The 22,924-nt window shown below is 46.0% G+C and overlaps 1 protein-coding gene across 1 annotated transcript in view; it reads right to left on the reverse strand.

Moving 5' to 3' along the window:
- The window catches only part of tenm1 (teneurin transmembrane protein 1), a 139,705-nt gene that overhangs the window by 85,282 nt on the left and 31,499 nt on the right, over positions 1–22,924 (reverse strand). The window contains exons 4-5 of the mRNA XM_029165291.3: positions 8,258–8,501; positions 2,585–2,823 (exon numbers count right to left, since the gene is read on the reverse strand). Of these exons, the coding sequence (XP_029021124.1) occupies positions 2,585–2,823; positions 8,258–8,501 (483 nt within the window). The remainder of the gene's footprint in view (positions 1–2,584; positions 2,824–8,257; positions 8,502–22,924) is intronic.

Here is a 22,924-nt window from a genome sequence, read left to right on the forward strand (position 1 = left end):
ATATTTGATCCAACAACTGAGCATTGTAAGTGTTTAAAACAGCAAGACATTCATTTATGCACCGAATTCACTAATTAGCTTTTTTTTTTTTTGACAGCGTGATGGAGCAATAGCAGACACATTTTTACGGAGGCAGACCTTAAATGAGGCTTAAAATAGAAAATGAATTACTGGTAGGTTTGTCAGCAGCAATATTCTTCAAGATTACAGATGCAATCTTAATCTGTCCTCTATCTCTCCTTAAATGCCCCGGCTCGCTATCATAATGCCTGCTCCTCATATCTGATGGCCGTGTTGTGCTTAATAACAAGCTACGACTGCAGGAGGGAGGGGTACGTTGGGAGATAAACAAATTAACAAAGCTACCCACAGGCCCTGCAACGCCAGGGGGTGAGGGAGGAGAGGGAAGAGGGCAGTAAAGCAGCAGAGGAGGACTGACTTAGCTAATCACAACAGGGGGCATACGCTGCAATCACTTAGACACAGCATTATCTCCGCAATCACGCGTCGTCCCATTGCTGTGCTAATTGGAAACCTTAATTTGAGACACAATATTATTGTCTCATTATTTGCCGGGTTACTTTCACCCCAAATTAATAAACAAGTGGCATAACTTACACTAAGAGACAGGAAGCGATTTGAACTGGATATTAAACCTATGTTCCAAATTGTCAGAAAGCAAAAAGCTGGATTTGTTCAAGTGTTCGACGCCCCACTTGCATGTGGTGGATTTTGCACACGAGGAAGAATAGAAAATCAAATTATGATTTGAATAAAATAATAATAACTATATAAACTGTAAGAGCTACCCGACTAAACACGACATAATATCCCACAGGAGGTGATTATAGTCTGAATAAAAGATTATTCATTATCATAGTTTAAATATGCAATTTTATTTCTTCTGTTTCTTATTACAATATTTTATGATAATAAGAAGTAATCTTCAGTAGGAGCCTGATTTAATGAGAGACGGACTGGAAATCAATAAATATGGCAAAAGTCATCCTGACTATTATTTGATGAAGATGAGGAAGTGCAATCCTACAGGGGCACCACTTTTTCTTTCTTTTCTTGTCAGTAGCAGTTAATTAATTCATTAAAATTACTGACTCATTATATAATAAGAGGAGCTAATCATCTGGTGGCCTGTGTCTCAACCTCTCCCCTCAGACAATGACATTAAGTCCATAACCACTTTAATCTTGCTGTGTGAATATGTTTGATTTACTGGCTAACGTATCGTCCACGCTTAAGTCCCATACATCTTGGCGCGGTTGCCATGGCGATGTCAACATAAGGATCAATCATTGCCAAGCAGGAGTGGAGCATGACACCAATTAAAAGGTGATGTCGTCTCTAAGTCATCACTCACACTCTTCACTAATGTACTAATTACCGGGGCCAGGACATTAATGGAATAGCATGGTTCAGCCGGGGAATTAATCTGCATGGATTCGTGTGTATGTGCGTTTGATATCTGTCTGTGGCGTGTGTGCGTGCGTGTGTGCGGATGCGTGCGTGTGATTAATGTTGAACCCCTGCCTGCTCCGGCATGACCTTGAGCACCACCACAGGAGGGAAATGAACTGGCAGGGTGGAGGGTTGGGATGTCTGCGCTCAGGGTGGCGGAGGGAAGACGATGTGCTGAGGTGCAGGGCCGGGCCAAGGTTGAGGACAAACTGGGAATTCATGCACTTGGAGGGGATTGATGAATAATTTTGGTGTTTGACTTTGACAAACTCTTCTGATGATCTTTCAGACAAAAAAAAAACACAACCTCAGTTTAAAGATCCCAAATCAGTTATAAAATGTGATGGAACTCACTCACAATACAGTATAGTATTTATAAAACAATATTTTTATATGTGCATATAGATGTACGATCATATAAAGTATCAATAGATTAGTTCCTGTAACAAGATGAAATGTATAATAGATTGTTGTCTAAAATCTGTGTAGATGTGATTAGAATACAAAGAAGAGGTAGAGGAAGTTAAGAAGATCTCAAACAATGAAACATTCCCTCAAAACAAAAAACAAATTAAACAAAACTAAAACATTAAAAAAAATAAGCCATCAAATGAAATACAGGTCATAAGCCACGAACAGGACTAAAAAATAAAACAAGACTGCTTAAAAAGGTAGAACTCAAATGAGGTGAAAGTGTGAGTTTGGGCAGCTGTGGGTGAGAGAGACGGTTTGTACTTACAGCGAGTGTATTCATCAAAGAAGTATTTCAAGTTTTTTTGTGCTTTGGTGCAGGACAGCTAATTAAAATTTTTGAATTTCTTACAGAGGGTCACATTTGGAATACATTACCTGCTGCTTTTCAAGCCAACTCCTTCAAAGTAAGAGCACAACATTTTCGGCAGCCTCGCTTTGATCCTCATCGACCGTGTTTTTTCCCTTGTTTTATTTTTATGTTTGATGCTGCAACACTCCTTATGTGTAAAACAGTTTGTTTTTGTATTTTTCTTGGTTTTTTTTTCTTCTTCATTAATTTGGCAGGTTCCCAATTTCCCGGATCCTTCGGCTTTTTGAAAATGCCGAACCTATAAATAAATGCAGGGCTGAAACTCACCGATGACGTATGTGAGCAGCAGGGCCAGCGTGAGCGTGAGCAGCGACGCGGACAGGGCCGTGCACTTCCAGTTGCAACAGCGATGAGGCTTGTTGAAGGTAAACAGTGGTCTGGTCACGCTACTGCGAGGCAGCGGCCGAGGAGGAGGGGAGTACACCGTCCCGGAGGTCAGGGGGTAGCCCTGCCCCGCCCCTGATAGTAGAGCCGACGAGCCAGAGCCTTGCTTGAACAGGAAGTGTCTGTGGGAGAGACGGACAGAAACGTGAGTCCCACCGTTCGCTGAGCCTCATGCTCATTGTGTGGTGACCCATTTTATCAAACTGGCTGAGGGGTGGAGCTTTTAAACAAGGTGCGACATGTGTTTCCATGTATAGGCTGCAGAAGACGTGTTTATACTCCAGAAATGGATCATTTGACAGGACAGCGGTTTTTAACCACAGTGAGAAATTCACTTTTTGGAATTTTTGAGCCTCCCCTTTTTAACCACTCATACAATTACTAGCAATTCTGCTTGACTATCACACTTTCTTATGGAGCCAGGGAGAACAGAGGGGTCCAGCTCCAGCTCCATATTGCATCTCGGCATCAACGTCACAATCGAAGCTGACATTTTCATATTTCCACTTGATTTGGTTCAATAAAACCCGTCGTCCGCGCCGTGCGTTTCCGTCTCGACGTTCAACAACAGGCCGATGAGCAGCAGCGCGAAGCTCCGACTGGACCGTTACGGCTCTGCTTGTTTAAGGGGCAGCCAATGAATTGGTTCTTCATCATCTGAGCAGGATGTGTGTCCTACAAACGAGTCGCCACCTCTGGGAGCACTATTTGTGTCTTTCTGAAATAGATTATGAACTTAGAAACAATCGCCCCTACTCGCGCAGACCTATTTAGAAGAGTGGTTCAATACTTCGCCAATTAGCTCAGCCACAGCACAGACATCATCTTTTTTCAGGTACCGTATGTAGTATTTTATTCTGATTCTATTTATGCAAATCAACACTCGGCGGAATTCAGGCCCGCTCTGAAGTATGTCTGACTGAAACTCATTTAAAGGGCCCCCAAGGTGGGAGATTTACCAAAAGACCCCTCTCTTGCTATTTTTAAACGATGCATGCAGCCTGGCGCAGGATTCAGACATCACGTACAGGACAGATTGTTCCACTTTGCCACTGCACGGAGTTCTGCTAAACCTTAGTAAAAAAAAAAAAATAAAGCTTTTCACACTTGTGTAATTCGGTGAAATCTTCAATATCTCACCCGTTTGTCTCCCTTTAATTTAAGTGGCAATGGCCGAGTAACACGTCGTCAAGGATGATTCCAAAGCTAGAGTGGAGGAGGAAAGGTAGCCTAAGAAAGTCCCTAAGCTCCACATTTCTACTTGCAGTTTATTTTATGCTCCACTATAAATTCAGGGAGGTGAGCAATATATGTGACAAATGTAAAACATGGCTATTATTCACAGTTAGCGCAGTATAACCACTTAAACAATAGAAAACAGTCTTGCAGCAATATGCATGCAACAAAGCGCTCTGCACTGTAATACACTCGCACAAGACACAGAATATTAAACTAATCTCATTTCGGGAAGTTCTTCATCAGAGAAGTAGCCCGAGTTTTTAATGTTGCAGGTACTGTAATGCGGAACAGCACCGATATGAAAGAGAATGAGAGAGCGCTGGCAGCCTGGGATCAATGAGCTGCCTTTTCCTTTTTTTTGGACTCATCAAAGCGCCTGCTTAAGTTATACGGCTGTATTAGTTAAACGCAGATGAGGTTCATTTTCATTATGAAAAAGAGCCAGTTAGATGGCGGGCGATGATAGGGAACCAAGCTGAAGGGCAATTAATCTAGGTAGCATTTCATCTATATTGTGTTTGGATAATGGAGGGCGAGGGTTGGAGGGTGTCACTTGAGGAAGCAGAAATAAAACGTGGGGGCTATAAGGAAATTATGCAATTTGGGGCGGCAGGTGTGAGCAGGCAATTATAAGCAACTCCAGCTGGTTCTGGTCATTTTGGCCGCCATCAAAAAGACGAACAAAGCCCGGTGCCGTGGGGAAACGAAGCCGGGCGATGCCGGAGACGACGCCACGAGCATGAAAACGGTACAGTGACTCCCAGACTTCTTCCCCTGCAGCGCCTGTGTGTATTTTCTGCAGCAAACAAATATCCTGGAGCTCTTGGAATTCACCGGCGGCAACGATTGCCCTGGGTTACCGCGAGACCTCCGGGGGTTAATACCAGCCTTGAGTGCGTCGCGTCGGGGCGGACATGCAGCTCGCCGGAATGTTATTGTGTCGGCGCGGTGGAGAGCGTGGGGTCACAGGCTGTTGGTGGGACCGCGGTCTCTGAAGAGCCCTCAGAGGACAGGCCATTAAAGCGGGGCCAGACATCACACTGACAGCGCCACTGGACTCTAGACTGCACCTGTCTCACACCCTGTCCATTTGCCTTCACACGCGGCGAAAACACATCCATCTTCTCGGGGTCCTTTCGCGCTCGGCCTTGGAAGCGGATTCCTGCGAGAACCGAGAGCGCCGGTTCTCCGGAATCTTCTGCGAAATGAGCCCGGGTGTCACAATAAAGCGGATGCAAATGACACCAGAATCTGAGAGACAGGATGATTTGCATAGGAAACAGGTGAAATTATCCGAAGGCAACGCGAGGCAGGTTTATTTATAGGACTTTTCAAACACGGAGACGACTGAAAGAGCAAAATTAAAACACACAAAAAGAAACAAAAAAACAGTGAAAACAATTATACAGTGAATTAAAAACGAACAAATTATAAGATAAAGGCCCGAATGCATTTGTAATCATTTTACCCCAGTGACAGATTTGATAAACGCTCTTGCTGTTTTAATAAATGGGTGTTTGATGGATGTTTCATATTGATTTGTCTTTGTGTTTTAATTTCCTTGTTCACAAAGACTCTCTCCTTTTTATATTTATGCCTTCCCTCCGTGCATGTCCATAACCCGACCCTGTGCCAGAAACAGATGACAGCCATCACTTGCTGTCTGCCTCCCGTCCTCTTCCCCTCCATCCCGCTAAAGGCTGTGAGTCAGATTGGAGACACAGGAGGATGCACAAAGAGCAACGACACACCTCAGGGTCAACGGCAGTTCAACTATGAAAGGCCAAATATAGTTCATAACACACACACACACACACACACACACACACACACACACACACACACACACACACACACACACACACACACACACACACACACACACACACACACAGAAATATAGCTTGACTCGGAGATGTCAACACAAGACAAGAGTAAACAAAAAAGTCAAACACAGGTCTTCACATTTTTTAGTCCACTGTGTTGCCTTTTATTGCTCCACTGAAGACGAGTTCCAACAAAGGGGATCAGAATCCAGCTGAAGAAATTGCATTTGTCAACGTGTGTGGAAGCCTATTCTTCTAGCGATGCTTTTAAAAGCGCTCCACTGTTCTTCCTCGGCTCCCCGCTTTTGATCTTCTCAGACAATATCCAGGGGCGACGCCCAGGAAGCGCTGAATTCATAGCACAGGGCAGATTTCCCCCGAGACAGGAAGAAAATGAGAGTTCCCGCTCTCCAGGAGGCCGGAGTCTGCGGCCCAGGGGCTGTCTCTGCACGTGTGTGTGTGTGTGTGTGTGTGTGTGTGTGTGTGTGTGTGTGTGTGTGTGTGCGCGTGCAGGTGCAGGTGCATGCAGATACATGGCTGCTGTGTGTAGACGTGGATTCTGCACAAGCACAGTGTGGTATTCAAGGGGCCTTACGTCTCAGCGATAAGAGGGATGGCAGAAGGCAGGGCACCAGTCAATTTATTACAGTCCCAACATTTGTTACGCCTTTTAACACACCCAGTGTGAAACCCGGTCAGATATATTGAATATCCATATCTGCATCCTTCCACTTTCACAAGCTGCCCTCTCCAGAAACATTACAGATACGCAGCTCCGAAGGAAATCCATGCACACTTCAAACAATCTTAATCTCCGTTGACGCAACGTCAATACATTTCAATACAGATTCATCAAACGCACATCGAGGAAAATGCAAGTGTGGCCGGCGAGAGATATTAACTTTTTTTTTGCCATTTTTATTAAGGTCACAGCATCGCTTATAATTCTGTTGGCACGGAGGCTCGTGTCAAGTTTGTAAATACGGGATAAATCTTTAATCTCACGCCTGAGATTGATCAGATACCGTCATCAGGGTAAGAAGTAAAAAAAAGAAACATTAGATTCACGCGTCTGAGAAGAACGAGGATACCGAGGAATGTGCCGGAATATTAAATCGAACCCAAAATAGTTAAGCAGAGAATACTTCTCTGTCTTCTCTGCTCAAAAGCCACATTGGAAAAAACAATCATATCTGAATTATGTTATGAAGGGACACTGTTCTATTGACTATGAATATGATTATATTTCATGGTTCCCAACTTATAGAGCACTATCAAATGAAACTTATTTGACTATAAAGTCCCAAATGCAAAAATATATTACTACAAAAATCCACCACCCAATATACTGAACCGCTGTAATTACATAACTCTTTGGAAACGGCTTCTTTATGTTCTGCGCAAATACTTTGAAAGATGCGATTGGAAAAAAAATGTTTATGGCGGATTTTCAATTAAAGCACACACGCCCAGGATAAGTAATGTAATTACAATGCGCCACTGACAAGTCTTTCACGCTGATAGTGGCCAATGATTAATTTAAATTGTCAGTGAATCTAATTTTATTCTTCCTTTCCTTAAAACGAGGTAAGATCTAATTATGGCCTAATGCATAACTTATTAAAACCTCTTCTTCTGTGGTGGCAGCCTGCCAATCTCATCCTCACTCATATAATGGCGGAATCCAGCCACGGCACAAGCTCTCATTAAACATGCAAACATATTCTTTTTGCACCTCGCCGCTTCTTCTCGGAGACCTGCCTCACAAATGAGGATCTGCTAAATAATTCTCTGATCAATTATTACTTACGCGGCAAGCAAATGCTTAATTCTGTTTGATGGGACAAAAAATTCCACCGGCTCGTCTCTGAGCATTAGGGAGGAATTCACCGGGTGCCGTGATTTGAAGCGGAATCACAATGAGTTCCTGAAAAGAGGAGTCCTTCTTGTTTCTGGACACAAATGGTTCGGCAGCAGCGGTTAGAAGAATGGAAACAACCAAAAAAGAAAAATAAACTGAGCTTCATCATGACTTTGATGGCGTGCAAAGTCCTGTAATAACACCCCAGAGGCTTGTACAATGTTCCACTTACTGCTCTCTACACGTGCAAAACATGTCCATCCTAACAAATCCTTTAGTCCAACATTCATTCCTAATCATTTTACTCTTTGGGAAAGTCTGCCAACTCGGAGTCCTGATGAAAGAATTTCCTTTAATCTAATGATCCTCATTTGTGAGATTAAATTAAAGTGTCTTTAATCAAGTGACACCATGTTGAAGCGGGGCGCTTTGCCTTGAAGATGTTTTCATTTGAAGAGTTAGTTTCACAGCGTAATGACATGTCGGCCATTTTGGATTGAAAGCCTTTTGGACCGATGCCGTCCGTACTGTCAAACTCTCCATATCGCCAGACCTCCCTTTGTTGAGAATACGTGAAAACACAGTGCAACAGCTTTGAGGGGGACCTTTTAATGGGAGGCCCGCTCTTACCTGGTCTCTAGGGGAATGTTGCTGTTGAGGACCCAGCTGTTGTGAAGCTGGGCCTGGTCTGCGCCGGAGCCGGTGTCCGCCCCCTGGCCGCCCTGGCCGCCCTGGCACCGCGTGGGCATGGTCTTCCTCTGCAGGCTGACTTGGGCGTACGGCGCCGGGCGGGCGCAGGTGCAGGCGTGGGGCGGCGGCGGCGGCGGCGGCAGCGGGCGGAACGTGAACTGACCGCCCGGACTGCTGGGCAGCTCTGCGTGCGGAGACAGGGACGAGGGGGGAGGGAGGAGGGCCAGGGGAGAAATAAACACAGGTTTATTAGGAGCACAGTACCATAAATTACAAATAAAAGTGGCGTGTTAGTTGACAGTTTATTGTTATTACACTGATTGAGGGACATAAATCAGCTTGAAAACTGTCCCTGTCCAGCGCCTTCCCTTCCTACCTGCTTTGATACACTTCCAGCCACCCTATAAATAGGTTCTTGGCTGGCTGCAACATTGAGCAGTCTTTAAAGAGCTAACAGCTCCGGCTTAATCTGCACCCGCCAGCCCAAACTACCCATGTGATGTTTATTATGAGATCTGTAGCTCGACAGAATGAGCTAGCCAGCTGTTACTCCCTCACACTGGTAACCTCCGGGTCCCTCAATCCATCATTTATCATTCTCTCTCTCGCTCGCTGCAGCGCTCCCACTCCCTCATCGCTCCCCTCCTGCTGTTTTCTCCCGCTCTTCAGTCTGTCTTCTAAAACTGAGCAGAGACTAATTACAGTTTTGCCAAATGCAAAGTGTACGCATATGTTAGTTTAATGCGTGTGTGTGTGTGTGTGTGAGTCTGTGATGTGTGCGTCTGCTCCCATCCATTCGCAACATGTGCCTTCACCTGTGTTTACACGGAGCATCGAGCGGCGAGCGACGCTAAGGTCACGCGGCCGCAGCGACGCTTCCACATCCGTCGTCCCCGAAGAGCGGCCTGTCCGGTTGTATCGACAGGCGAACGTAACATTACCCCGAAGCCTGGTGTAACGGAGTAAGGGCTCCGGGATCCAGTGAACAGACGCTATTGGGCCTCAACTCTATTTGCTTCCAAAATGTCAGCAATAATTTAGTATCTGGAAACGCAGCCCACCTGGGAGATCGCCCCACAGTCGTTCCTATTCAGGAGCGAGTATTACACGCAGTGACACCAGAGGACAGATCTTTCTGATTCCAGCCAAATGAAAGCTAAAAAAGGCACCGTATTAAATAAGCGCGTTCTCCTCACGCAGGCGTGAAAACCTTCCGCGTGTTTCTGGAATCTGGAAGCTTTATCTCAGATACTGCAGCCGGCTGCGGCACGTTTTATCATCCACCTTTTCCATAATGCAAAAAATCAGTTGTTCTGAGTTTCACATTGACCAGATCGGCTGCATAGTGTAAACATTTCCTCAGTAATAGCTCCATGATGCCATCTGTCCAGCTCAAATTGCATTTTTCATTTCGAGCACAGTTACAGCACCAGATATTATGACATTTCTTCTGTGTTGGTTTGAGCACGTGTGTGTGTTTGTGTGTGTGCATATCTGCATATTTCATATTAGAATTTCCAAAATGACCGTGTAAAGGCTGTCAACATTCATCTTTTGAGCAAACGACGTTTTTCATCTTCCATAACACATGCCCGCTTATTGATCTTCCAACGTGGATGGATGGTCTTTGTCACATTCCCCAAGCATGTAATGAAGCGTTTGTCTGCATTGTCTGCACACTGACACAATCGTCATCGCGTCGTGCCTGTGTGTTTACTTTGTGGCTTCGCAGACACGTACAGGGTTTTAACTAAACATAGTCCTTCCTCCATTGGCACGTCTACTGCCCTGGGCCATCTGTGATGATGCACATTTCACACTCACACATTAAATTTGATATTTTTAGCACGCCTAACTTGTTATGTTGAATAACCGTGATCGAACGTGTCCTATTCAAACGCACACTGCACTCGTCCCGCGCGCCGCCACCACCCGCACCGCATCAGTAGAAGATTTAACCAGGTAATCAGGCTGAAACTCACTCTCCAGCACATAAGACCTGGTAACATGACAGGGAATTTATTTGTGTCATCACCTGGAGGTGCTGTTTAGACTAAACTAATGGATGTGGAAAATGGAGGTTATTTTTGTCTGAACCACCTCAGAGTATTACAAATTACACGCTTAGGGAAAACGGATACATTTTTAGCGCATTACTGCGTTGTGTGTCATTGTAATGCAGCAGAAGCTTTTAAGTGGTGCTTCAGTTTTTAGCAGCTGGATTCATCAGAAGCATATTCATCCTTCAATTAGGTGGATGGTGTAAAATACTGCATTATTCGACATGTGCTGTTCAGCTATACGTGCTTTTATATTAGTGTCATTTATATTATTATCATAAATAAACCTATTCGTTGTCATGGGGACAAGTTTATCACTTTATGCCTCATTTCAATATGTAAGATTAGGTTCTTGAGAAGAATTTGTGTTTGGTAGATCTATTGATTTGTTTACTTCACATCTGTTTGTTGCCGTTAGTTACAGAATATTGGTTTGGATACATGGGCCAGTACTACGCTGTCATTTGATTATCGAATTCTGCTTTCAGGGGAATAAAGCGAGTTAAAAGCTAAACAAGTGAAACACAACATGTTTATGCCCACTGGCTGCAGAACAAAAGCAAAATATAGGCTGAACTACTATTACCTAGATTGCCATACTTTTTTAAAATGAAAGGGCTGCTACACCAATTTAGCACCAGGTACCATAGCAGAGGCAGATTTAATGCTCTGTGTTATATTATTGTATTCATTTTATTGTATTTATTGGAGTTTTTAAACCAATATAACAATTGGATACTAAAACAGAAAACCTGCATCAATGGGCATGATATGACCATTACACCCATGCTTCTGACTTCAATATGGTGATTAGGGCACTGTAACAAAACAGTTTGACTTAGTAAGCCCCTGGTTCATTCTTATAACAACTAAAGCTATAACAAACTGTAATTAATCCATGTGTTTCCTTGTTGCCCATCTACAGCATATCTTCCTTAGTGGACACTGATCTTTCATATATGGCATCCCTATCATAATTCATGTACTGTAGGTGAAGGAAGATTCATATACAGTAGTTACTTATGTAACAACATTAATAACTCCAGTGGAGAACATGGAACATGGAGATAAAGTAACAGCACTGCTGTGGGGCTACAGTGTTTTTACTAACAACACCACAACCACCAATCCGAGGAATCATGGATGACTTCCCCAGCAAATTATAGCTGTGGTAACAATTTCATGAGGTGACGACATTTTGTGGTAAATGTTCACGTCCACTCCAGGCGCATTATGGCGACAACCTGAAGCTCCCCGTGACATTATGTTCTGGAACTGCCTTTACTCAACAGACTTGCACATGTAAGTAAGTAAAATGGCTTTTTATTGGGGGAAAAATCAGCAACATTAACTTTTAAAACCTCTTTAATTAAACTGGCAATTCTAGATATCATAAATTGAGTTTATCTGCAACGAAATGTGTAGAGGTTGCTCATACATTAGTATGAGCCATCAAGTCCTCAGTCACATTCCCGCAGTAAGGAGTTAAATGAGAAAAGCTGTTGCAGTCCAAAATGCTCACAACTGGTTTGAGCTCAAAATAATAAATCCAAATAATTGCCGCCTCTTAAAGCTCAAACGACTTCTCCTCCATTATTAATTTAGACTTTTTAGAAAACCTGAGTGTGTTATAACAGCTCTGGGTATACAATAGCCACCGTTCCGCCCCGCCATGTTTATGTTTGCTGGAGAGGGAAAAGGGAACGAGTTTAAAGTGGACAGGAGAAGGAGGAGAGAGAGGAAAACAGAGGGCCAGGAGAGAATATAATCTTGGTGAGTGGGGTGACACAGGGAGCAGCGTGGCCAGATGGCGCTTTAGGAGGCTTAGCTAAGGCGGCTTTGGGTCCACCCTCCCAAAGATCCACAAACTTCTCTCTGCTTCCCACAAACGGCAGAGAAACACTCGCTAACGTGCGCTTCGTGTCGCGCCTCTTTTGCTTAAAAAACACGTCAAAAATGCTGTGATGTTGCGTTAAACGGTGGATATAATCCAAATAGGTCTGAGGAATGTAGGGCAGGGGTGTAGGACAATATTTGCCGAACTGGCCAAGAGATCAAAAACGTCAAATCAAGTCTGCAGGGAGTCGATAGAGGCCAGAGGAAGGGCCCACATAACTCTGGATGACAGTTGTGACATTGTAGAACATCCTCTGCCCTAGGGTTCCTCTGGGACTTAGCCCCTCTAGAAAGACACTTTTGGAAAGTCGCTTATGAGATACTTTCCTGGAATCATCAGCTTTTGGTTACATAAGCCAGATATGAGCAAAAGAGTTTCATAACCAGAGGAGGAGAGATCTGGGATTTAGTGGGAAATGTAAAAGGTAACAGGTATTTGGGCCAGGTATTAAAAATGCATCACTGTAGGTGAGATCAACCTAAAATAGCCCCGGCTTTAAGTATTCATGACAATTTGGACACGTCAAGCCAAGTCGTACTGATGCAACGTGAAAAACAGGAGTGAAAGAATGACACAAACACAGTAAAGGGTGTTTTGTGTGTGTGTAATGAGCTCGCTGTCGTGACGGTGCAATTGGTTTTGGAAGGGATATGAACGCGCAGGTATAAAAACGTTTGAATGAAGAACGAAGCGCGTGTGCAAAATCATCTTGTTCGCGCTCATTAGGATGTTTTGCTTCCCGCCTGGGCGCGGCTGCCAGATGTCCCGCGCTACCTGTGTGTTTGTGAATAAACGGAGAACATTTAGGACAAAGAAACATGGTCATTATTTGGGGAGTTTTGTTATGGGCAGTAAGGGAGCGTGTGAAAATTATTAGCAGGGTGGCAGGTGGGAGATGGAGAAGAGCTATTTACTTTTACGTTTCTTCTTTATATTTTATCTTAGTAATGTACTGTGGGATAAAGCGGGATCAGCAGACTGTTGGAGATATTCCAAGGACACCGTTGGATTGTTTTGTATTTCAGAGGGTAGGATTAAACACAATTATTACCATTATGCTAATTGTGCTTTAGATGACCTTGTTTTTTAATAAAATTAATTATAAGTTTGAGGCCTTTTCTCCACCACCATAATTTCCATACCGTCCCTAAAGCGTGGCAGCACGAAACACAAAATTTATAGCTCCTGTAATAAGAAGAGGCAAGTACTTTTTGTGTGCAGCAGACCATAAAAATATGAGCCACAATAATAATATTAAAGCCTTAATATTTAACCAAATTTTCCTCACTCTTGGTGTTTGCGCACACCCCCTTTCCCTTTCGTTTTCCCTTTCTCTTCATTACGGTGCCTGGCGCTCCAGTGCTAGACTTAATTCCAGTTATTACAAGGAAGGCGCATAAAATCCATAGAGCCTGACCTCAACAATATCAAACCTGTCCGTCGAACAGAGGAATGTGATCGTTTTAGAGAACATTTAACACTATTGTTGGATCAAGCCCAGCAAAAACCACATCATCCACCCCACTCTAAAAATAAAAGCTTAATAATTTCCCCTAGGATAGCTTTTCATCTATCTCACGTCTTAATTGACTTGCATTAAATTGCCACAAAGTTTATTCCACTGCTGTGCTTCGATGAAATAAATAATTAACCCCATAAAAAGGTCAGACAACTGAAATTAGAACTCACTGTCTTTTGTTCTCCCTTTTTGCGGTAATGAGATGAGATCCTGAACTAGCTGACCATCTGACTCTGTAATAATTTGTCTTTGTCTTAGCAGAGTTCCTGACCAGAGATAACACATTATCTCATCACACATTATAAGCTCCAGCGCGACTCCTTTCATTGGTTTGCTGCTAATGAAGCTGGTTTGAAGAATGGGGATATTGATAACAATATGGACGGGCGCTAATATTGCTGATGATCTGTGAGGCGGCGGCAATGACGACGGCGATGTCACCGGCGATAGCAGCGCCGCTGGTGACGAGAATAACCAAGATAATGATGATAGCGCTGGTAATTGCGGTGGCAACAATGATGATGGAACCAGTAGCGATGGCGGCGTCGGCGGCGCTGATGATGGCGTCGGCGCGCTCGGAGACGCCGATGAGAATAAAAGCAGCCATTGATTCATTTGCGCAAACCCAGGGATGAGCGGTGGGATCTCCATTTAACAAAGTGACACAATCATGTTGTCCAATTAAAGCGAGAAAATACAAATGAAGAAGCAGAGAGTGCTGCAAGAGCCGTTCGGTCTCAAACGGAACCCAGTCGATTTTCATACGGCGCCTGATAATTAGCAGCCATGCATCATCCGGCCTTTTCCTCCTGGAGGCCGCGCGCACGCTTGCTCGCCCGAGCATCGCCGCGTTCGCGCCAAGGTGTATATTTATGTGTGTAATATTTGTGTAATTGCTTGTTTGTAGCCCCGTCTTCAAAAACAACTCCAGAGCAACTCCACAATCATGTTTAGGCTGCAGGTGATTCTGAAAGTAACATTTCCCTGGAGAGGGCGTCAAACCTCCAGAGTCTGGCTCTGCCGCTCAACAGCGCGCGGCTCACCATCACTCAAACGCTTCACTGCAGGGGCCCGCGCTAAAATTACATTTTCAGAAGAGCACGCGCCTCCGTTCCTGTGCGATTTAAACCATCTGTATGAAACTTAGAATTAACTGACTGATGTTTCACAGATAAAACCAAGTTTTCGTTAAAGGAATTATAGGCGCTTCCCGGTGAAGCCCGGTGCATCTTCACGTGGCCGTACTGTAGCTCATAGTGTACTAACAGCTAGCTCAGCTCAGCCCCCCCGAGATCACAGCGGTGTCCTGATCCTCCCTGACCTTGTCATTGCTGCAGTGACCCTGGTCGTTGCCACCTGCCGTGGAGATGTGCAGGTGTTTGTGTGCGCGTATCTAGTGGTGCGTGCCACTATTTCCATCTGCAGGCACGCGTGCATGCATGCATAAGCGGCCGGCAGCCGCGGAGCACGCTCACCGGCGGCGTGACGTCACGTGAGTTATTAGCCTCGGAAGAAATTTGCATCACCAGGAAGGAGGCGCGATAAGGCGAAACACCACAATAGCCATTACGGTGATTAGGGCACCCATTCGTCTTTTACAAGCCTCCCGATTCCCTTCCGCCTTCCCCTTCGTACCCTCTCGCTCTTATATATGAACACACGCCGCATCTCCCTCAGCCCCCGAACAATCACGACAAGCACACACAAGAATATGGAGGAGTAGCACACGTGTGGATACGCTATATTTCCTCTGACTCCGGCACTAAAACAGGGAAAAGAGCCTGGGCTTGACAGCAAACAAGCCGACATGAAGAGATTCCTGGCAGGCTAAAGAGAGAGTAGTATCAAAGCTACAGGAATGCACCACCAGCAGCCCATTTTTTTTTTCCCAGTGAGAGTGAGAGTGTGCGCAGTGTTGTAGCAGACCTGAGTTGCTGGTAATTAGAATGGGCTCTGAGGAGAGACAGGCAGTGGAATGAATGCAAATGAATTCACTGGCTCCGGCACCGGGCTCCGCAGCCTCGCTTTTCACATAGAGCACGCGCCGCAGACGCCGCGCTGCCGGCGCGGACGCGACGGCGGAGCCGCACGTGCCGACGCGTTCGCCGGCGCGTACGGAGCGTGTGCAAACACTGTAAAGTACCAAACCCGGGAACCCCCGCGGTGGACGAGGAGGCGCGAAGAGACACAGACGCACAAACGCATTCTACTAATCCCTCCAAACGCCACAGTGTTGCTCGTGAAAAGAGAAAGGGGGTGAAAATGCTTATTCCACACGCACATCCACAGCGTGTCCCACAGCGGAATAAACAAACCCTTCTTAATTGGTGTCGATTTGGAATAGAGTGATGATTCATCATGCAGAACTCCCCAGTAGAGTATTGGAAACCCAATCATTTCTAATCCATATGACCTTGACTGAGGGCCAGAGCCGGGACTCTAACTCCCTTCACACATTGCATTGTCCCACAGACAAAGTCAAGGCATTGCGACTGACTTTACAACTCGTTGCAACTGCAATCCACCAAAGTCAGATCACTTTACTGATTACTCCATCTCGGCCAGCGGCAAATCTTTATGAAGCACTCAATTCTCCCCAGCAATCATAAATCAGGCTACTATTGTGCTACTATAAGCTTTCAGTCTCGGCGATGGCACACCAGAGACACTATTTCCATAGTGCACAACGCCGCCTCAGTCAATAATTTCAATTCCTATTACATCCAGCAGCAATGTTCTTGACTTAAACAAGTGCAGTTGTACTACTTTAGCTCACCTCGGGATCCCCCTGTGGTTTATCATGTGAAACTCTGACCAGAAATCTGCAGCTCCTCTCAAGGAGAAGCAGGTCATCGGAGACCGGGTCCCGCTCTTTACTACAGCAGCTATAGCAGTAAATGAGTTTAATTAACACATTCCTCTTCCTATCTCCGCCATGCGTCTTATTATAGAGCGGAATGTGGACGTAAGCTCCCCATCGAGACCGCAGTATGGAAAGTGAGGCAGTCAGAGAGGCAGACGTATATATATATGCACGAGGACAGGACTGTGTGAATGCGGGGAGACGGAGGGAAAGGCAGAAATGATGATGGGCTGCTTGGTATTCCAACTGGAACGTAATAGATGGTGGCGAGAGATAGAAATACAAAGAGCACGCAGAGGAGACGGGGGGTGGGGGGTGGGGGATCACAGGAAAAAGAGATGTGGCTTCAGCACCACCTGCAGACTTGACTGGCGGCCATCTTGCGGTCAATGAGGTGGGCGCAGCCACCGCCCTGGGTCAGCATTAACACGCGGCGAAGACAAGCGGTTGCTCGCCCCCTATTGCAAGAACACCTTGGCGTTCCACTTCAGCGAACGCACCTATCACAGCGATCAGAAGGCTCACACGCATACGAGATACACACAGTTGCACAGACACCAGGAGAGGCCTAACAAATGTGGGAACAGATGCCCCACATCAGACTGCAGTTGCCCTCTGCTCCATGTGAGCCTCCAGAGAGACGGAAGGGATACTGTTAATGAAGATAAGACACTGCAGTCCTCTGCTGTCGCAACACATGCCAACACTCACACACACGCACACACACACGCGCGCACGCGCACACACACACACACACACACACACACAAACACACACACACACACACACACACACACACACACACACACACACACACACACACACACACACACACACACACACACACACACACACACACACACACACAGCTCTGATTTACTTGTTAGTGTCTATATTAGCCTGAAACAGGTGCAAAGACCTGTTTGATGCCGTATCTGCTCACGTCTCTCCCAAAACCACTTCCAACTTACTTATTTACTCTTTCCTTTAGGGACACGGTTTCCCTTCATCCAGGCTGCCGCTGACCTCCACTCGCTTATTGAACCCGAGCAGCTTCTTTGATAGGTGAAGAGGAAAACAAGACATTTAGTGCTCAGATGTTCTACTGAAGCAGAAAACACACGCGCTTTTTTTTTCTTTTCAAAAAGCCTCAATACCAGCTTCAAGGTGAAGACCTGTTCTTCAAAGACTGAATAGAAACAGATACAAATATACTTATATGAATAAAATCCACCACACAATACTAATTCTATATAACTGAATAACTGAGGTTGGATTTTTCCTGGAATTTATATTTATGTGAAACTAAATGTTTGATTCAAAGTTATACCTAAACATTTTAATAGTGACTGAAAAGGCAGCTATGGAAGCTGCTTTTCATTTAGTTTAGGTTTATATGGGCGGCTGTGGACGCCTATTTTAACAAAAAATTCTTCTAACAAGGCAAATAGACCAGAGGATGAAATAAAAAATGTAGCCATAACAAAAGCATATTGTGAAAATCAATAAACATCCGTTCGGATGATGGTTTTGCTTTAAATAATGCTTTCTGACATGTGCGTGCTCCGATACACAGAGCAGTAAGTACGCTTCAAAAGCCTGTGACATTTAGGGAATACTATATATAGAGTCCAGTGTATTGAGGAACACTGGCTGGCCGCAGGGTCAGCTAGTAGATCACACTAAATAAACATCAGCCAGGAAACACGCGGACACACTCAGAGGCTCGCAAGGTTTATGTTTTTAGCCACAAATTAGGTGGCAGCTTTTCATCTCATCACTGGTGGATCAGGAGAGGAACCGCTAAGCGCCGCAGACGCACAGCAAACAAGGAACAAGGGCGGAGGATATGTGGATGGATCAAGGGTTTAGGGCTCACATTTTCGGTGTGGTGTAAAAGGACCAGTCCGTCGCCCCTCACGGTGATCGGTCTGGATGACTGAATGACACGCTTCGAGACCTGTCAGCGTTTAGAAAGCGAACCCTCGAACCCACAGCCCGCTGACCGCTAATAACGCGACGCCTCGTGGCACAGAAACACCTGGCGCTGCAAGCTTGTCGACATTATGCGGACGTGTCACCGTGCTCTATGCAAATGCGAAATAAAGCCTCGCATAGCGAATCTTAAAATTAGGCGCTGGGTCAATACACTACAGCAGAAAGACAGCTAAGTATGCACTTAAACGTAGCTAGGTAGAAGGTTGTTTAGATAGCCATTAGCTAACAACACTTTATGACTATTCAGAAGCCACTTACAGGACGCACACTTGCAGACACTTATAGCTATTAGCAGCCATTAGCATTCGTGTATAATCATGTGGAATGATGTGTGAGGGAGCCTCATCCGCGGCAGCAACACTGAGCCCAGGGAAAATTAGAATCCATCTAGAAGATGATGACAATTCCGCAGCGGTGGGGCACAGGCGCCATACAGGTGTGTACACATTGCATACATATTCAAACAGCATTAGCGATACTGTATATCACCAGCGCCGACCGTCTTTAATGGCACGACACACTCCAGCTGCAGAAACCAACAATCCACAGGAGGGAGCGGCATAAAATCTCTGTGCATAGTCGCCGACCCAGCGTTTTTATGGCGGCCACCAGCAGTGACAATATGAATCCGCTGCCCTCTGCTTCACCCATCTCATTTTCCGTCTACAAATGTGACTAAGAGGGCTACTGACCCCTGACAGGCCATGTAAGAAAACACACACAACAACCAGAAAAGGCTGTCAGCGACCCCTTCTAAAAGGGTCAGCTGCTCCAAGGCTATAAAATCTTAAAAAGCTAAAGATAATATTCTGCCACAGCTACGACTGCGGAGACAGCGACGAATGGCGAGAGTGGGGGGGGGGACACAAGACCCCGGCCTTAATGTAGTTTGTAATTGTAAGTGTTGGTCTTTAATAAAAGCCCAGAGTATTTGGTCAGGCTAATAGACTGGGCTCTCTAAATCCTGCCTGCCATGCATTATTCAACAGCCATTAGCTATCGCCTTATCTGAGAGGCTTTATGAGTCCCATCATCGGCTGAGACCCAGCCTAGCCACACTAGAGGTGTGCGGGGAGGGTGTGATGATGGGATTAGCCAGTGGCGAAAAGAGAAGCAGGGCTGAGATTCAAATAGTGGTTTAGGAGGAGACGGAAGGTTAAAGACGATTCACAGGCAAAGAATCAAAGAAGAAAGCTGACGAAAGATGGGCGCGAAATGGCATAGGTGAGGGCCTGTGATATGGAAATGCCTACAGGGAGATGAAGAAGTGGCAGCATGAAAGCCGGAGGTCATGTGGTAGGCATATAAAGAAGGGGAGAGGTTGACGCATGGAAATGTGATGAACAGCGACCGGTGGAAGGTGACTGGAGGGGGAGCGGGACGCACGGAAGCAGGTGTGCGAGGAGAGGCCTGGGTCAGGGGGAGGCCGGAGAGAGGCCCAGAATGAAAGAGAGATGCCAGGCTGAAGTGGCATTTTGTCTTGGCCAGGAACATAAATGTCAGATGCTTCCTCCCTCTCGTCCGTCTCAACCTTTCCCTTTCTCGCCTCCTCTCGTTCCCCTCTCAACCTCCCCCTGCTCCTTCCACTCCACCTCCCGCCGCCCTTCTCAATCTCCCTTACCTCTCCCCGTCTCCCCAGAGTAGTGCCAGCGGTAATTTTGCTTTCAGAGATGAGAGAAGGCCACGGAACACATGGAGATGCAGGCTGCTCCGTTGCCATGGCACCACCGGCCAAGAGGAATGGCGCCAAGACCGTATGTGCATCTGTGCGCGTCTACACGTCTGGATAATGGCTGTTTAGCAGGGCTGCCAGATCCGTCCCAGCCGCCGCTCTCCCAGACTCCCAGGTTCTCCTGACCCTCTGCGGCATTCCAAGGACGCACCCCTGTCCCTCTAATTAAAACGCAACCCCGACACACAAGCTGCGCACGCACTCGCACACGCGCGCGCACGCCCTGCAGGTCTGCGGCTTAAAATAACCTTAAAAGGAACGAGCGGAGCCATCATCCCCTGCACTCAACACCTCTTCAAAATCCACTCAGTGTTTCTTCACCAGGCAGCTCCCAGGCAGGCTCTGCCTCCGTCTGCAAGAAGTTTCACGAACAACAAGCGAGCGTCTTCAAAGGCAACGCGTTCATTACGGGAGTCATCACAGCAGCTGCACACATTATTGCTTCTATACAACAGCAAGTCTGCTGCACTTGTGCTTGGAAATAACTGGACGCACTTCGACCTCTCAACCACCTCACCATCTGACCACTGGCACCTCACTGTTCTTTCTGACCATTGAACCAACTATATAGACCAATTTTGAAAGTAGACAAAAGAATTTACCAAACTTCATGAGAATGGTGCCAAACGAAAGCCAAGGCCAAGGCTGAAAACGCCATCGCTCCCATTTCTTACCAATTGACGTTTAATATATTACGCAATGCCAACTTTAGGGTGCTTTGCCGTCTTATATACACATTTTTCCCTTTTCTGAATCAGAAAATATTGACTGGAAACGCTGATGGATGCCGTCATTTGATCTGCGTGAACGGTGCAGACTCACGGCGCATAGGTTCAGCAAACGCCTATTCAGCGCTTTTGCACGTCTGCCACTTGTTGTCGGCAGCGAACGGCATTAAACGTATTCAAAAGGAAAACGTTACTGCCTCCGCTGCTAGGAGACAAATTGAGATCCTCACTGAGTTTCAGTTGTGTCTGTCTGATGTGATTCTCTGGAAATTCACTAGGAGAAATGGGAGCGACACGGTAATCCTTGAGATCCTTTTTCCTCATTTGGAGTTGTCTTCTCCAAAACAGATGTCTCTGTTTGGAGGGAATAGTTGCTGGGCTACTGAATGAAATGTATTCAGTTGTACTGTGTATATTCTGTTTATATGCATGTAAAGTGTGGTGTTCTAAAACATAACACATCCTTCTCCCTCATATCCCTTAAATAACAAAAATGACTCCTGACTCACCTCTTTCTCCTGCTGAGTTTTAGGACACACGTATCAGAACCAGAAACAAATTAAACAAAATACGAACTAAAACAAAAAGGAAATGAGAATCAGCACCTTTGCTCCGAGCAGCAGACGAGCAGTGATGCGCATTTCATCAGCCACTACTAAGACCTGGCTGGTTCCCTGCACGCACTGTATGACTCTTAGCCGTGTGTATGACGTAATATACCGAATGTTGCTTGAAGGTGCTAATTGTGCAGACGTTGCGCCCGTGAGGCTGGCCGGCCAGACGGCCTCTGCACTTCATCTCCAACAGGCAATTTAGCATGTTTACGTCCTCGTTAAGTGCATGAGAGACCCTGGAGGAGGAATCCCACAGAAGCGATGGCGTCCTGTCACGGCGGGTTACCAGTGCAGCGTGATTTAATGGAACTGTCTGTCAAAACGGCCCAACAACAGCCTGTCAACCAACAAGCAGCAGTAACGCACGCTTACGAGCGTCTGCGCACGGTCACGAAACACAATGAAGACAGATTGTCAAAAACTCTCTCTCTCTCTCTCTCTCTCTCTCTCTCTCTCTCGCTCGTCTCGGTCCCTCACACGCACACATACAGCAAGCACACAAAATCAAAAAGCAAAAGCACACGTGTCCAAAAAGGTTCTGGCAAAGCTAAGACAGGCGGAGATGAACGGAGCAGAGCTCAGAGCACATTCGGAGAAATCAAGGGTTAGAAAAACACACGGCGGCAGGCGGCGGCGGCCCCCCCGCCGCGAGAGGAGACGAGTGCCAGGAATGTGCTCGCTGCATCAAGCGGCACAGGTGTTATCACAGCGCTTTGCAGGAGATCCCACCAAACAAAGTACTACTGTCATGTCTGCAGGAGTGGGAGCGTGGAAATCAACCCAAACAAATGGAATGAACGGTTCACAAAGTATTTAGCAGATTAGGTGGAAAACTCTGTGCGTGGTGGGGGCCCAAATCCAAATCTCATTACATGTGGCACTGCGTTGGTACAAGCAAGCCAGTACACGGTCCCTTTCCACAGCGCCGATCCCATTTCCATCGGCTTCTACCCAGTGAATGAGGCAGCGAGCAATCACATCAACCAGGCGTCGGGCCTCCGCTATAAAAGCCTTCTCTTTATTGTATATTTCCACCATCATCCCAAACTGGCAGGACAGAGAGCTCTGATTAGCATCAAAGCCTTTGATTGCCCCACTCAACAATCAGTGCCGCTCTCCGGTGCGGAGCCCGCTGTGATGCATGTGTGTAGGACTGGCGAGAGAGAGAAGGAATCCCAAGTCACGTTAGGTGTATC

Source organism: Betta splendens, chromosome 10 (genome assembly GCF_900634795.4).
Source record: "Betta splendens chromosome 10, fBetSpl5.4, whole genome shotgun sequence".
Taxonomy (NCBI): Eukaryota; Metazoa; Chordata; class Actinopteri; order Anabantiformes; family Osphronemidae; genus Betta; species Betta splendens.